Genomic DNA, 15,524 nt, shown 5'->3' with positions numbered 1-15,524 from the left:
TTATCTGCAATGAATATTAAAGCACCAATATTACAATTAGTTATTCACAAATAAATATGTTTCACAATCAAAAGAAAATGCATTATCCTGCACTTCTGCTTGCTTCATGGTTTGCATAACAGCTCCATTTTCAAGAGCCATCTGGTATTTTCTGTTATTATGATTACTAATTTTAAATTTAAAAGCTTTGAATTAAGATGGAAAGATGAAAAACTTTCAAAATTTAATTTGCCTAACAATTTTTATGTTTACAAAGCAAAACAGAGGGATTTTTCAAGCTTCAAAACCTATTGTTTACTTCTGAAAAGTTGTGTGGTTTATAGAGAATTGCGTTATACAGGTCAGTGTTATAACGGTCTTCTACTGTATTGCAATACTGTCTTTAAATCTGTGAACTCATCATATGCAAGTTGCTGAGTAAGAAATTTTTATGAGAGGTCACAGTGACCTTAAATTGGGACAATTTTGTTCTTTTATGACATTGAAAAAACTCTACACACTTTTGTTGAACTGAAAAACTCACAGAATAAAAACTCTGTTTGTTGAAAGTTTCAGCAAAATTTTAAAGATTTTATAAATATTATTCACTTTTAACTTCTATGTATAGAACATGCAAATTTGATTCATACCTAAAAATACATAAGTAACATAGTTATTGTTAGCTAGAAAGTTGCCCGTCAAGGTACGATGGGTGAAAATTGCTTCGAAGCAATTGCCTATTTGGTGATATTTTGGTAGTTGAAAAATTAACCCCAACTCCATTGGATTAACCCTCAACTCCAGTAGATAGTGCTCATTCATAGTTGACCGCTTTTTCGTTTCTTCATTCATCTAAAATGACAGTTTTACCAGTAAAACAGTTAAGTTACCGAATCAAGTTCAGCATTGTTACAATAAAGCCAATACCTGCAGTTAAAAGTTAGTAAAACACATTATCAAATTATCATGCCGTGGCGTGAGTTTCGTCGTTGAAGCACGTGCATTACTCGATCATCGGCTATTATATATATGAAGATACTTAGAGTGCCTCGAAAATTTATAAACAATTGCAAAAAATTGAAATTTTACTTGCAAAGCAATAACAAAAACAATTTTAAAAAAATTCTAAATCAAAAACCATCTAGTATTAATAGCATTTAAATGTTACATATACGAATTTTTTTTTTATAATTAATTTAAAAGATAGTCACATTACTATGGGTCTGTCAACATTTTTTGTTCTACTCAGTTTCTCATGAGTTTTTTCTTGCTATTGAGAAACCTACATTTAATTTTTAAAAAAATCTTATTTGAATATTTTTTGAAAAAAAAAAATGTATCTGAATTTGTATAAAAATTAATCACATAACATAAAAAAACATTACTTCAAAACATAAAACAAATAGTATTATGAAAGTCTTTTAAGGAGTGGGTGCCATCTGCTCACTTTCTCATTCTAGTAAATTTAATTTGAGATGGAATTTCATGTTTTCTCCTAAACTCAAAGGAAATATAATTCTTGTAATAAAAACTTTAAAGTGCTAATTATTAAAATACATAATGGTTACCAGAATTAACTTCTGAAATATAGCTAGCAAACCCTGGAGCAAGCATTAACACAGAAATTTTGCCCTAAAATATTGGAAAGGCTTTTTACAGTATAGAATAATCATTTCTGAATGATAATGAGCCTTAATTTAAAACTGTTTGTTTCCAAAATAATTTTAATGTGAAAATATATTGAAGTACTTTAACATTATTGACCATGATTATGAAGCTAGAATAATTGAATCGATGAAATGACCAATATAATGTTTAGTGGCGGCGCTATGCGTCGGCGACTGCCGACGGCCTCGCAAAATTCTCAGAAGTTTTAAGAAATTTCCATAGTTTCAATTGAAGCTCTTATTAAAAACAACAGACACAAAAGTAATCAAAATAGTGCGTGCAGAGGAGACTGCAGAGAGGCATCCTTAACAAATGCGGGGCCCAATTCTGTCGGGGCCTGAATTAAAAATATTCAATAGCTACAGCTTATTAATCAGCTAACTCTATCCCCCCCCCACCCCCGTTCTATTTCTTTTCTTTCTTTTGTTTTCTACGTTCATCTAAAAATAAGATAATATTCAAAATGCTGCTTCTCCGAACTCCCCCCCTCCCCTCAACACACAATTGCCGAAAGCATTATGGAGAATCTGAAATTTAGTTTTCAGGACTTTAATCTCGCGATATTTCCAGCTTAAAGTTCCCAAATACTCAACAACATGGAAAATCGCTTAAAATTGCGTTTTTGTAGCTTGAATTTCAAATATTACTGAGCCTAATATTACAAAATATGGCCTTACAATCGCGTTTTGAAGGCTTGAATTTCAGAAAATATTCGGGCTAGGGTCCCCATACCGCCTTTCTTTTATATCATAAGCAATTGGGTTTTTCGAACTACATTAACAAAAAGTTTAAGTGGAATGACTCCTGAATATAAAATATTGCTTAAGTTTTTAGAACCATAATTTTCAAAATTTTTCGAGGGAAGAGCTCCCTTTCTTGTCTAAAATTCTGTTTTTGAAACTTCAATTTCAAGAATTTGCAGGGGATTGATTTTGACCTATTTTTTTTCTTTTAAAAGAATCGATCTGGGACAGTCTCTGACTGTAAAGTCAATAAATATGGACTGTAATTGCATTTTTAAGGCTTCAATTTTTAGAAATTTCCACCGAGACCTCTGTACCTTTTTCCCCAAACATCAGCAAAGAAAGCTTAAAACGATAAGTTTTAAACTACAAATTTCAAAATTTTTCCAGGGGAAACCCCTCGAACCCCCTTTTAATCAGGTCATTTTTTCCCTTTCAATGTGCTACCCTCCCCCCACCACCAAAAAAACTTCTTTTTGATTGCTAGTCACAAAATGTTTTTGTCCTAGCAATTAAGTGAATTGGGAACAATAGTTAGTACTGTGGAGGACTTATTATTTTTGCATATTCAGTCAAATTTGCATGTAATTTTACTTTATCCTGAAAAGTTTAGCCACCGAGCATGTCGCAACAGCAAAAACATTTATTTATAAGCGAGTCGCTTATTTGCTAGATTCTGTCTCCTACTTGCATGCCTGCTGGTGGCAGGATGTACGACGTCTATGTTTTTAAATTGTAAATAAAAGTTTTATTTTATACTCAAGTATTTTTCATATGTTCTCATGTTCGGGGCCAATTAGACCCCGCGACAGTACAAAAATTAATTCCATGAATTCAATTATTTGTCTGAGAATATTTTATGATTAAAAGGGCCTTGCAATACTGCATCGCTGACGTCAATTTTTGCTCTCGCGCCGCCACTGATAATATCACAAAATCTACAAAATACACAACCTCTGGTTCCAAAGTATGTGTAAAAAAAGATCTTTCTCTATGCACTCAACTCAATAATTAGAGACTAAATTTTATGCTCTTACTCCATTTTCAAAGAAAATAAAAGCAACAACAGATTTTATAACATGAATAACAAATTTTAAACTAATGTCCAGGCCATGAGTAGTTTTACTTACTTTTCCAACATCAGTTGAAGAGTCTAAACATCCTACTTGAATATTGCCATGAATGAGACCAGGTATTATCTGTACTCTTTGAAAATTGCTAGCTAAAATAACTATGTTACATCCAGATGCATAAGCCTATTTAGAAAACAAAAACATTAATGTAGATCTAATCCATACTCTAGAAAAATATATTTCAATTTTCATGAATATGTATAATTATCTTCATATTGCTCATTAATTCACCTGAAGTGCCCGAGGCGACACATATCTAGCATTGAATCGAAAAAAAGGTCCAAGTTTTTTATCTCCAGCACTGAAGTGGCTGCCTTGAGAAACAATGATTTGAAGGGATTGTTCTGCACTGTGTGTCTAACTCTCACCAAGTTACTTTTTAGGGCTTTTCCTGGTTTTTTTTTTTTTTTTTTGAATTCAATATGCAAATGCAGGAAGCACACAATGCCAAAAACTACACTACACTCCAGGCCCTTCATGCCAACCACTAGTGCTGTAATTGGGGAGCAACGCAGAGGGATCCCGTCTCCTGAAATATTTGGCCTTTTATTGTAAAAAAATGCAAATGTAATACAAAGTGGTTTCAAACCATCTTTTCTCTTGGTGAACCTTCCCAAATCCCAAGATGAGGTGTGACAAATATTTTATTTAATATTTGTCACACTGCCCAGCAGCACTGCCTACCACTGCATGTAGTTTATCGTTCCGATCTGGTAAGTTGAGCTATCACCTTGACAATGCATACCTTTTTTTGAAGTAAAACAAAAGGATAATAGGCCTCCAGTTGAGTTGGGATACTTTTGTAGTAATTTTGCAAAAGTATCCTAACCTAAACCCTAATAAAACAAACCTCTTTCTTACGGAACTACCAAAACAGATGTAAGCATTTTCAAGGTGATAGCTCAACTTGTCAGAGCCACACTATAACTGGTTGGGTGGGTGCCTGAAGACAAATGTTTTATTCTTCTTTTTTTTAAATGCAGTTCAGGAACCGAACAACCCCTGATCCAGCACTCTCAGAGGTATTGATGCGCAATGTGACCTTGGAGGGGTTTTTTTACCATGATCAAAACTCTAAATAAGGAAAATCAGACCAATCAAAAATGTTATCAGTATAACTCAAAACATTCACATTTGAAAATGCTTTGTTTGATTAGCTCAAAGAAGAAGAACCTCAAAAAAAAAAAAAGCTAATTAATGGCAATGTGCTTTTAAAAGGAAAGAAATACTCATTTTGTGCTCTGCATTTGAACAATTAAAAATATCTGCAAAACATTTACCTTAAATCAATGAACATACTTACTGTAGTTCTAAAATGAAAAGAAATTGAATGATCACTATACAGCTTGAAACCAATAGAAGCACAATCAAGTGTTAGAAGATTTTACAAATAACAGCATGCATATTATTTTTAAAAAGTTTTATACCTAACTCAAAATATTATAACTGCTTAGCTAAAGAATAATCATTAAAATTTCCATACAAGTTTTTTCTTTTGAATTTTCTGAACATACAAGCTTGGTCTTTTAAGAGTCTAAAAAAGTTAAGGTAACTGTTTTTAACGCTGCTTTACATTCAATTGTTTTCGAAAAGAGAAACTTAAAGTATAATTTTGACATTGGTTTAAAATTAAATGGGTCATTTCTATTGAAAAATAAAATAAATTGACCTACAAAAAAGCAGCTTAGAAACATACAGAACTAATTATCAGTAGAAAATAAACCTACAGTAAAAGGCACTCCTTCAACACTGCCAACAGAATAACAGTGGTCACCAGCATTAGCAGCTCCAGTAAGCACTTGATGACGATTCATAATTTCTTATAATCAAGCAATACCTAAGAAGTTAAAAAATATTGATCTGTAATTATAAAATAACAAGAACAATTCTCATTTGCTATGCTGTCTCATGTCACAACTTAATTAATACACAGTAAACACACTCAACGCTCAAATTTAAAGTGGACTGTTTTATTTGTGAGACATACGTCTCCTCCAACTCACACCAACACACACACCTTCTCGCTCCTTCCCGTCCCGGCATACTCTCGATCCCAGATGGCGCTCGCTTCAGCGCATTCACATTTTAAAGTTCTCATACTATTAAACATACCGGCCCGCGTTGCAATGCAAAGCATTCAACAAAATTGCAAACATTGATTCAAACTTGGTTACAAAGTATAAACATAATACAAATGTACACTCAAACAAAATAAAATAAAATAAAACATGTAAACACATAAAACACAATGAATGATAATAAACACAATTTCAGTAGATGAATATCTAATTCTCAAATTTTACGACTTTTTACTATTTTTCTATTGGTAAGATTGCAACCTTTGTGATTGGTCTTTTAAACTCACCGCTCTTAGTTTTCACCTTTACGACTCGAATCTTACCATCAGAACCTGAGATAGTTTCAATTAGTCTCCCGATTTGCCATTTGCCGACAGCGATGTCATCATTTTTTATAAGTACTAAGTCACCTACTCTCACATTTTCCTTATCGAAGAACCATTTGGTTCTCTGCTGAAGAGTACTTAAGTAGTTATTCGACCATTTTTTCCAGATAATCTGTACAATTTTAGTCACTCTTTGATATAATTTTAATCTATTAAATTCTACTTCGCTGAAATTGGGCTCTACTAGAGATGTTATTGGTCGACCTATGAGGAAATGACCAGGCGTTAAAACTGATAAGTCGTCTATATCAGCTGATAGCGGTGTAAGAGGACGCGAATTTAGAATGGCTTCTACCTGAGTAATAACGGTTAAAAAGTCTTCATAATTAAGTTTCTGATTACTCACTACCCGTTTTAGATGAAATTTAAAGGCTTTGACGCTCGCTTCCCAAAGTCCTCCAAAGTGTGGGGCTCTGGGGGGAATAAATTTCCAAATTACATTTTCACTACTAAGATAGCCAGCCAACTTGTCATCTGGCTTTTTAATCTTATCATGCATCTTTTTAATCTCAATATCACTTCCTACGAAGTTCTTTGCGTTATCTGAAAATATATAGGAAGACTTTCCTCTTCTTGAAAAAAATCTCTTAAGTGTGGCAACAAAAGCTTCTGAGGTCAAATCTGTAACCATTTCCAAATGTACAGCCTTTGTAACAAAGCATGCGAAGATTGCAACATATACCTTATGGTATAAACCTTTACGTTGGTGTCTATATTTAATCCAAAAAGGACCACAGAAATCTACCCCACAGCAGTTAAATGGAAAGTCTTGAGTTATTCTTTCCTTTGGTAGATTACCCATAATTTGCTGGCAGGTTACAGGTTTGGCCTTCAAGCACACTATACATTTATGAACTACCTTCCTGCATGCATTACGACCGTTAATTGGCCAATACAATTCTCTCACATTATACAATAAAGCTTGAGGTCCTATATGTAAATATTTCCTATGAAAATATTCAAGAATTATATCTGTCAATGTATGTTTTGAAGGTAAGATAATTGGAAATTTCTTATCCATACTTAAATCACTGTTTGCCAAGCGGCCTCCCACTCTCAAAATACCCTCTTCATCTAAAAATGGGTTTAAATTTCTTACCTGGCTGTCCGGTAAAACCGCATTACCTTCCCTCAATTTTTTTTATTTCCTTACTAAATTCAAATCCCTGAACCATCTTTACTAATCTAAGTTCTGCTTTTTTCATCTCTTGAGGGTCCAATGGCCCTTTTTTCTTTTCGTTGCTGCGACAGTTTCCTAAAAACCTGAAAATATAGCTAAGTACTCGAATTAATTTTATATACATATTAGAAATATTAAGTAAGTCATTTAAAAACATATTTGTTGATGCAAAAAATGCTGCACAGTTTATATCGTCCTTCTTTTTTAATTCATTTAAAAAGTCTTCTCCACTCATATCCGTTGGAATGTCTCTTTCAGGATAAATACCGGTAGCAAGAAAATCTGGTCCATTCCACCAGAGTTTATTTTCAGACAGCTCGTCAGGATCCATACCTCTGGATATAAGATCGGCTGGGTTCTCCAGTGATGCTACATGGTGCCACTGTTGAATATTTGTCAAATCTTGTATTGCAGTCACTCTATTTGAAATGAAAGTTTTTAATTGATGAGGTTCTTTCCGAATCCACGAGAGAGCTATCATAGAGTCACTCCACAAATATGTTTCCGATATATCCAGTTTTAAGGAGGATGTAACTCGTTTTATCAGTTTGGCTAATAGAACTGTAGCCATTAACTCGAGGCGTGGTATTGTCATACGCTTAAGAGGGGAAACTCTGGACTTACTGGAAACAAGTCTTACTGTAACTTCACCAGAATTGTTAATGGATCTGCAATATATAACTGCAGCATAGGCTACCTCTGAGGCATCAGCAAACCCGTGCAATTGTACATCAATAGTACCCTCACTTAAAATACATCTCGGAACCTTAATGTTGTTGATACATGGTAGTAAGTCAATGAAGTTTTGCCACTCTTTATTTTCTTTCATGGGAAGCTGATCATTCCAATCTATTGACAATAACCAGAGCTTCTGCATGAATATTTTCGCCCTTGTCACAATCGGGCCTAAAAGACCAAGTGGATCAAAAATGTGCGCGATGGTTGATAATACCATACGCTTAGTAACTGGTACACCAGATTCTACCTTTGCCTGGAATGTAAAACAATCTATCTCTGATTGCCACGATACACCTAAAGCCTTAGTTTCTTCAGTAATCACAAATTTATAATCTTTCTCGGTGCTCATGAAAAGATCAGGGTGATTTCCTAACCACTTATGCAACTCCATACCTGCTTTTCTCAAAATTCCGATTAATTGGTTTTGAAGCTCTTTTGCTTCTTCTAAAGAACTCGATCCACTCAGAACATCGTCCATATAAAAACTATCATGTAAAGCTGCTGCTGCAAGAGGGTACTCTTCTGCCTCATCTATTGCTAATTGCTTCAAAGTTCTAATTGCTAAAAAAGGGGCGCTAACCGTGCCATATGTCACTGTGTTTAGTTCGTAAGTTTTAACTAAACCATCATTTGTTTCCTTCCACAAGATTTTTTGAAGGGGTCTTTGACTGGGATGAATTAAAATCATCCTGTACATTTTTTTGATGTCTGCAGCAAAGGCATAAACATATCTTCTGAATCGCAACATAATTGATAACAAATCATCCTGTATGATACCACCGTTATACTGCAAAGAATTTAGAGATTTCCCATTTGACGTAGGGGAGCTAGCATTAAAGACAACGCGTAGCGGCGTCGACTTGCTAACCGCTCTATAGACTCCTAAATGAGGTACAAAGTAACTCAGATCCTCATCAGAATCTTTCACCTCAGTCATATGCCCTAACTCTAAATATTCACTCAAAAATTTCTTATACAAGGATAAATATTCTGGATCTTTTTCTAGACGATTCCACAAACTATTCAACTTTCTAAGCGCTATGTCTTTAGATTTTACTAAAGAACTAGGTTCTTCCTTTAGGGGCATCTTTACAATGTATTTCCCTTTAGCATCTCTAGAATGATTCTGTACAAAATGTTCTTCGCAAATTAAGCTCTCTTTACTTTTGTGCTCAATAGACTCAACATTTTCTATTTCCCAGAATCGCTTAAGTGTTTTATCCAAATCACATTCTTCATTAATAAAACCGCAATGAATTTTATTTTCTGTCTCGGATATTGTACTTCCGGATATGATAAAACCAAAAACTGTGTTTTGTAAAATTAGACTTGAATTTTTACAATGAATTTGCCCTGGTTTTAACAATTGATAAAATATCTCGGCTCCTAATAATAACTGTATACATCCTGGAATATTAAATTTTTCATCTGCGAGATTAATATTACAAAGGTCATTCACATTAATTTCAAGCTTATTTGACGGAATTAAATCCTGTGTAATTTTTGGCACTACTAAAAGGTCCAACTTCCTAGTGAAGTTCTTTTCTTTATTGCTGATACAAGCAGATACACGCGCTTTAATTGTGGATATTGAATCATTTAATCCTGACACTGATACGTTTATTTTCTGTCTCTTCAAACCAAGGAAATTGGTGCACTCGTTATTTATAAAACACGATGATGATCCGTTATCTAAAATTGCTCTTACGGGTTGTAAATTTCCCTCAGCATCAGTAATATAACACATCGCAGTACTCAATAAAACATTTTTTGTTTTTGCTTCACTTATTGCCGTAAACAAAGTGTTCTCTCGATTCCGCATAAGTTCTTCAGCCAGTGCTGACAGCTGTTGGGAGGGGATCTCATTTGGCGCCATTACGTCTTGTTTATTTTCGCGCGCAGTTACATTCTCAGACAGAAAATGAATCGTCACATGATGTTTTTTCCCACACACAGAACAGGAGAATTTAGATTTGCAATGACTCACGCTATGTTTTATCGATAAACAGTTAAAGCATAGTCTCTTCTCTTTTATAAATTTAATTCTTTCATTCACGGATAGCTTACAGTATTTAGGACACTTATATAATAAATGATTTTCACAACATAACATACATTTAGATGTTTTAATATCGCTTAAAAATACTTTTGGAATATTCTTCTCGTTAAATTTCTTGGTGTAAGAACTTGAATTTATTTTTTCATTTTTCCCTCGCGATGTATAATACAAATCTATTTCTTTAGACAGCTCCTTTGGACGCAACCAGCTATCTTGTGCTTTAATAGAAATATGCATTGCTACATCTTTCTCAAGAGTATCAAATATTTTATCAGATACTATCAACTCATTTAACGTCTTAAAGTCCGCCACATTTCTTAGTTTCAAATAATATTCCCAGTTCGTTATTAAACGAGAAGCAAACTGCTGGTAATTTTCGTTTTGTTGCCGTGTTGCCTTTCTAAAATTTTCTAAACACGATTGAGCACTGGGTTCGAACTCTCTTAAAATAATAGCTTTCACTTTCTCGTAGTTACTCAATTCATCATCTATAATATAAGTTATCACATTTGCGGCTCTCTCGCCTAATAAATTCAATAGGATTTCTGATTTGTATTTATCAGGAACATTTTTAGATACAAAAGCTCTTTCTAAAGAAGTAAAGAAGAATGCACAGCCTTCAGGCTTAGTAGGGACTTTCACAGTTAATATTCTTATGCTTTTTATCAAAGAATCTAGAGAATTCTGAACATCAACATTACTTTCGTTTTGGTTTTGATTCTCTGGTTTCGAACCTGCTCTCACTCGCGCAAGTTCTAACTCAGCTTTAACTATTTCATATTTAACTTGCTCTAAATCTAACTGTTTTTGCTGTAAGTCATTATTCTTACGCTCTTCTACTGTTAAACTAATTAAATCTTTCACAAACTCAATATCAGATTTAAAATAACTATTGTTCTTAATTAGCTCAGTTAATTGAACAACAGTTAATTTTTCATCAACAGTTTCTCCTAATTCAGAGGCAATAATCCTCAAATCTTCTTTTTTACAGTTTTTAAACATTTTAGTTTCTAGCACATTGATGAATAATAATTATTCAATGGTCACTTACTTCTCAAATGTCCTCAATAATTCTCATATCCACAGGTCTCTGTGTCGTTCTCAGGCTCCGGAAGGACCACTTATATGCTGTCTCATGTCACAACTTAATTAATACACAGTAAACACACTCAACGCTCAAATTTAAAGTGGACTGTTTTATTTGTGAGACATACGTCTCCTCCAACTCACACCAACACACACACCTTCTCGCTCCTTCCCGTCCCGGCATACTCTCGATCCCAGATGGCGCTCGCTTCAGCGCATTCACATTTTAAAGTTCTCATACTATTAAACATTTGCAATAGGGTATACATCTCTTTTCTCATTACCTTACATCTTCTGAAATCAATTGAAGTTTATCTTTTAATCAACTTTAAAAAAAATGATTGGAATCAAGCTTTAACTCCTACAGTATTGATTATAACTGCATGGATATGATTTGTTAAAAGATAATAATTACTGTAAGATAAAACTGCATTTTTAAACTTCAATATTGAAAAACTGTGGGGAACATTTTCAAGGGGGATGGAGGCATCAAACCTCTATCCTCCTAAAATCACCAAAGATCATATAAAATTGCATTTTTTTAGAATTTCAATTTCGTAAAATTTTAACTTTGAAAACACCTTTTTCCTCCCCAACATCATCAAAGATAGACTGCATTTATAGATATACTTTCATTATAAAACACTTCAGGAGCGGTAAAACGTACCCTTCAAAAACATCATCAAAGTTGGTCTAAAATTCCTTTTTCAATTTTATAACTTCAAGAAAGCACAAGCAGTGGTAAAAGCACAATGTTACTAATAATAATAAATCAAAAAGAAAATTTTTACAAAAATTTTTTAAAGCTTAACTTTCTGACAAAATATCTCCTAGAGTACAAAAACACACAATTTCTGCATTTTTAAAAAGGATTTATCCTAAAATGCATTCAGACATACATAAATAATGAGGTAACATAGATTTTACTTTAAAAAAAAAACGTACACAGAAAATCATGCTTAGAATGAATATTGAGAAAAGTGCTAGTTGAAGTCGAAGATAAATTTTCAAACACTTCTGTGTTTGAAATTGATCCCACTTTGACTCTAAATCAAAAATTTTTTTTTTCCTAAATGGTAAACTTTGTCTCACATTCAATCCATAACAAATTTTTCAGGTTTACTCAAAGCTATGACACTGGAATCAGGCCTGGACACTCATTTTTAAAAAATTTGTTTTTTTTTTTTTTTTTTTTTTTTTGAGGGGGATGCAGAACAAACTAGTAGACGATTAGGGCCCATTCTGCTTTCTCGCCAGGGGGCCTAAAATTTATAGATAAGGGCCAACTCTTGTTATTCCTTCAAAATTATGTCGGCAACATGTTCCACATTCAAGTTGTGATCTTAAAAATAATCATATGCATTTTAAAAGATTTAAAAAAAAAATATTATCAAAGAAGTAATGTATTTTCATGTTCATCTACGAGGATTATTGACTCTTGCGTTTTAGAAAAAATGAATTCACATTGAATAAAAAAAAAAACTTATGCTTGTCTCAAGTTTCATATCATAGCAGTAGAGCGAAGACTTTCAAAAGGGCTTTTTGTAGTCACAACATTTATATGATACCAAAGGATTTTGCAGGATGGAGCCCTTTTATGTGATGTATAAGTCCTAATTAAAAGTTTTCTACTTGAGTTGCATAGAATTACAGGTAAGATTTTTCCATCTTTAATACTTTTTGTCTTTACCAAATAAAAGATCGTGTCAATAGTGTAAAATAAAACTAAAAAAAAATTTTTTTGCTGAAAAAAATTATTGCCATGAACATAATAAGGCATTTTACGAATCATTTATTATTGATGTTCAGCTATGATATTGCAGGAAATTCATCAGGTCTGTAACATTGAAGTAAACACCAATTGTTACCACACTGATACACTCGCGTTACCATTTTTTTCTCAATTATTTCATTGTGTAATGAGCTTGTTGAGTAGATTTCTGTAGTACTAAGATCAGTTTAAATGCATCGCTTTTTCTTTCTAAGTACAGGGGCGTAGCTAAGGGGGGTTTTTGGGGACAACCCCCCCCCCCCCCCCCCCCGAAAAGTTAGTCTCAAAAAAAAAAGAGAAAGAGAAGAGAGAAGAGAAAGAAAAAAAAAAGAAGAAAAGGGAAAAATTCCAAGCGATTATACATATATATATATATATATATATATATATTATATAAGAAGTAACCCCCCCCCCCCCCCGAAAGTCGGGTCTAGCTACGCCACTGTCTAAGTATACCTTTCATGTTTAAAAATTAATTTAGTTTCTTCAACTATGCTTCAAAAATATATTCTCCATGCAACAGTCTAAAAATACAGCCCTCCTAAAATAGGGGTAAATGTTCACCTTGACCTAATTTGAAAGAAAAAAAAAGAATCTGTTAATATTTTATTTAAAACTAGTGATACCCGCATGGCTTTGCCCGTAATAGAAAAATCAAAAGGTCTTTTGGTTCGCCTGTATATTTACAAATAATGTATGGTGAATTTTCTCGCCAGTTGGCTTGTACCCATCTTACGGTTACACGTTATGATCATTTCGTATCTCGCCCATTGGCTTGTGCCCATGTTACGGTTCCACGTTATGATCATTTCGTAATTGACTTGTCCATCTTAGGATATTTTTTTTCTTAAAATTGGAATAGAAAAAGAACCACATCGAATTTTCGAAAAATCGCTTCGAGGTGCACACCCCCATGCTACAGACTAACTTTGTGCCAAATTTCATGAAAATCGGCCGACCGGTTTAGGCACTATGCGCGTCACAGACATCCTTCAGACATCCAGACATCCTCCGGACAGAGAGACTTTCAGCTTTATTATTAGTAAAGATACCCCTATAGTTCTATTTTCTAAACATCTTTAAAAAATTTAAAATTTTCAGAGGCTAAATTGGAATTTTTCCTGATATTCAGCCCTTACCACTTTTAAACTTTTTTTTTTTAAGCATAGCACTGAATACAAAAACTAATAAAATAGAATACCCCAATTTACAGCTCTAATTGTGCTAATTGCAAATATAGTTTGTACAATATAGAAAACAAATATTATTGCAATTAATTAAAGCTATTATTTAAAACATTTTAAAAAACTATACGCTTTAGTTTCAGGCATGTGTTTTGAAGCACTCACACAAACCTTTTTATATCAAAATACAGTTCATACTAATTAGTGATGCTTTACGAATCATATTTCTATTTATGACAATGCCAATTTTAAAAGAAGAGATCAATTCAGCAGCTCTTTAACGATGTTTCACCGGGTGAAAATAAATAGCTGCGACATTTAGTTTTGTAAAAAGATCGACCTTTTACTCTTTTTAGCGCGCCGTATTTTAACTTGCTACCGTAAATCACGTGAAAAATATTTAAGTTTGAAGCGAATTCCTTCCATCAAATTAAGAATAAGAAAGAATTCCCGTAAAGAACGAGAAGAAAATTTATAACACAATAAAAAACACAAGAGAAAGAATTTAGTGCTCTTTATGTATGGAGATTTCTTTTCCGAACGATTACTTTTCATTTTACGATTCCGGGTAGACAAAATGGGTGTTTCTTAAACAGAAAATATTTTAGCAACTTACCCATAGGAAAGTGTAGTACATATTTCATTTTAATTGCTGTTATTACAACAAAAGTTATTTTTCATTTTGATCTTTACGTCGAAAAGCAATGGAGCACTTTAAAACTAGAATTTTAAAGGGCATCTAGTCCATTTGACACAAAAACACAACCAATAACTTTTAGTCACGGTTTACAGTGTTGCCGAATATCAAAAGAAATTTAGAAAGTTCAAAGGTTAAATTATGCTTACGTTCGACAACCTCGACTGGTCACTACCGGATGGTTGATCACGTGATAAATTAGGATCACGTGCTTCGATCAACCAATCAATAAACGGTAACCGGTTAATTATAGATCGCTGCGGTTATTCACCGGTTAGTAATTGGTTGACCGGTTGAGTTCGTCGAACGCAACCTGAGATGTATAAAATCATGAAAGTCGATTTGGTTTTCTTTTTAATATCACCACCTTCAGTCATTGTTTCCATTGCAAGAAAATATTTAAATTTTTTTGTTTTCACATCAACAGCAATTACATGCCGTAAGAAACCAGTGATGGGAAAACCATTGCACGACGTTGTAACAAGAGAACATATGTGTAACCATGGAACGAAGACCACTTCGGTTCGGAGTGGACAACAAGGGTAGGGATTCACGACAGAAATCTCCAATTTACACATTCTCCTTTTCTTCATTTTTGAGTTTTTACATTACTAGAATCAAAGTGAACTTATATGGTTTTTATATTACTTCAAAAAAAAAACATAAATATAGCTAAATTTTTCTTAATCTCAGTGTTTTTCATAAAATTTTACCAATATATGTAATGGAACAGCTTACCGGAAGAGGTGGTAATGAGCAAGGGAATGAATAGTTGTAAGAGGGTCATTGTTGATCTTCACTGGGGATTGTAAATTGTAAGAA

General features: G+C 33.4%; 1 protein-coding gene across 1 annotated transcript in view; it reads right to left on the bottom strand.

The window, feature by feature from the left end:
* LOC129225187 (dmX-like protein 2) overlaps positions 1-14,742 on the bottom strand; it is a 154,131-nt gene extending 139,389 nt beyond the window's left edge. The window contains exons 1-3 of the mRNA XM_054859753.1: positions 14,622-14,742; positions 5,251-5,360; positions 3,521-3,646 (exon numbers count right to left, since the gene is read on the bottom strand). Of these exons, the coding sequence (XP_054715728.1) occupies positions 3,521-3,646; positions 5,251-5,337 (213 nt within the window). The 5' untranslated portion in view covers positions 5,338-5,360; positions 14,622-14,742. The remainder of the gene's footprint in view (positions 1-3,520; positions 3,647-5,250; positions 5,361-14,621) is intronic.
* Between the last annotated feature and the right edge of the window lie 782 nt (positions 14,743-15,524).

Source organism: Uloborus diversus, chromosome 6 (genome assembly GCF_026930045.1).
Source record: "Uloborus diversus isolate 005 chromosome 6, Udiv.v.3.1, whole genome shotgun sequence".
Taxonomy (NCBI): domain Eukaryota; kingdom Metazoa; phylum Arthropoda; class Arachnida; order Araneae; family Uloboridae; genus Uloborus; species Uloborus diversus.
The sequence above is the reverse complement of the archived record's forward strand: the minus strand, read 5'-3'. Positions and strand labels throughout refer to the sequence as shown.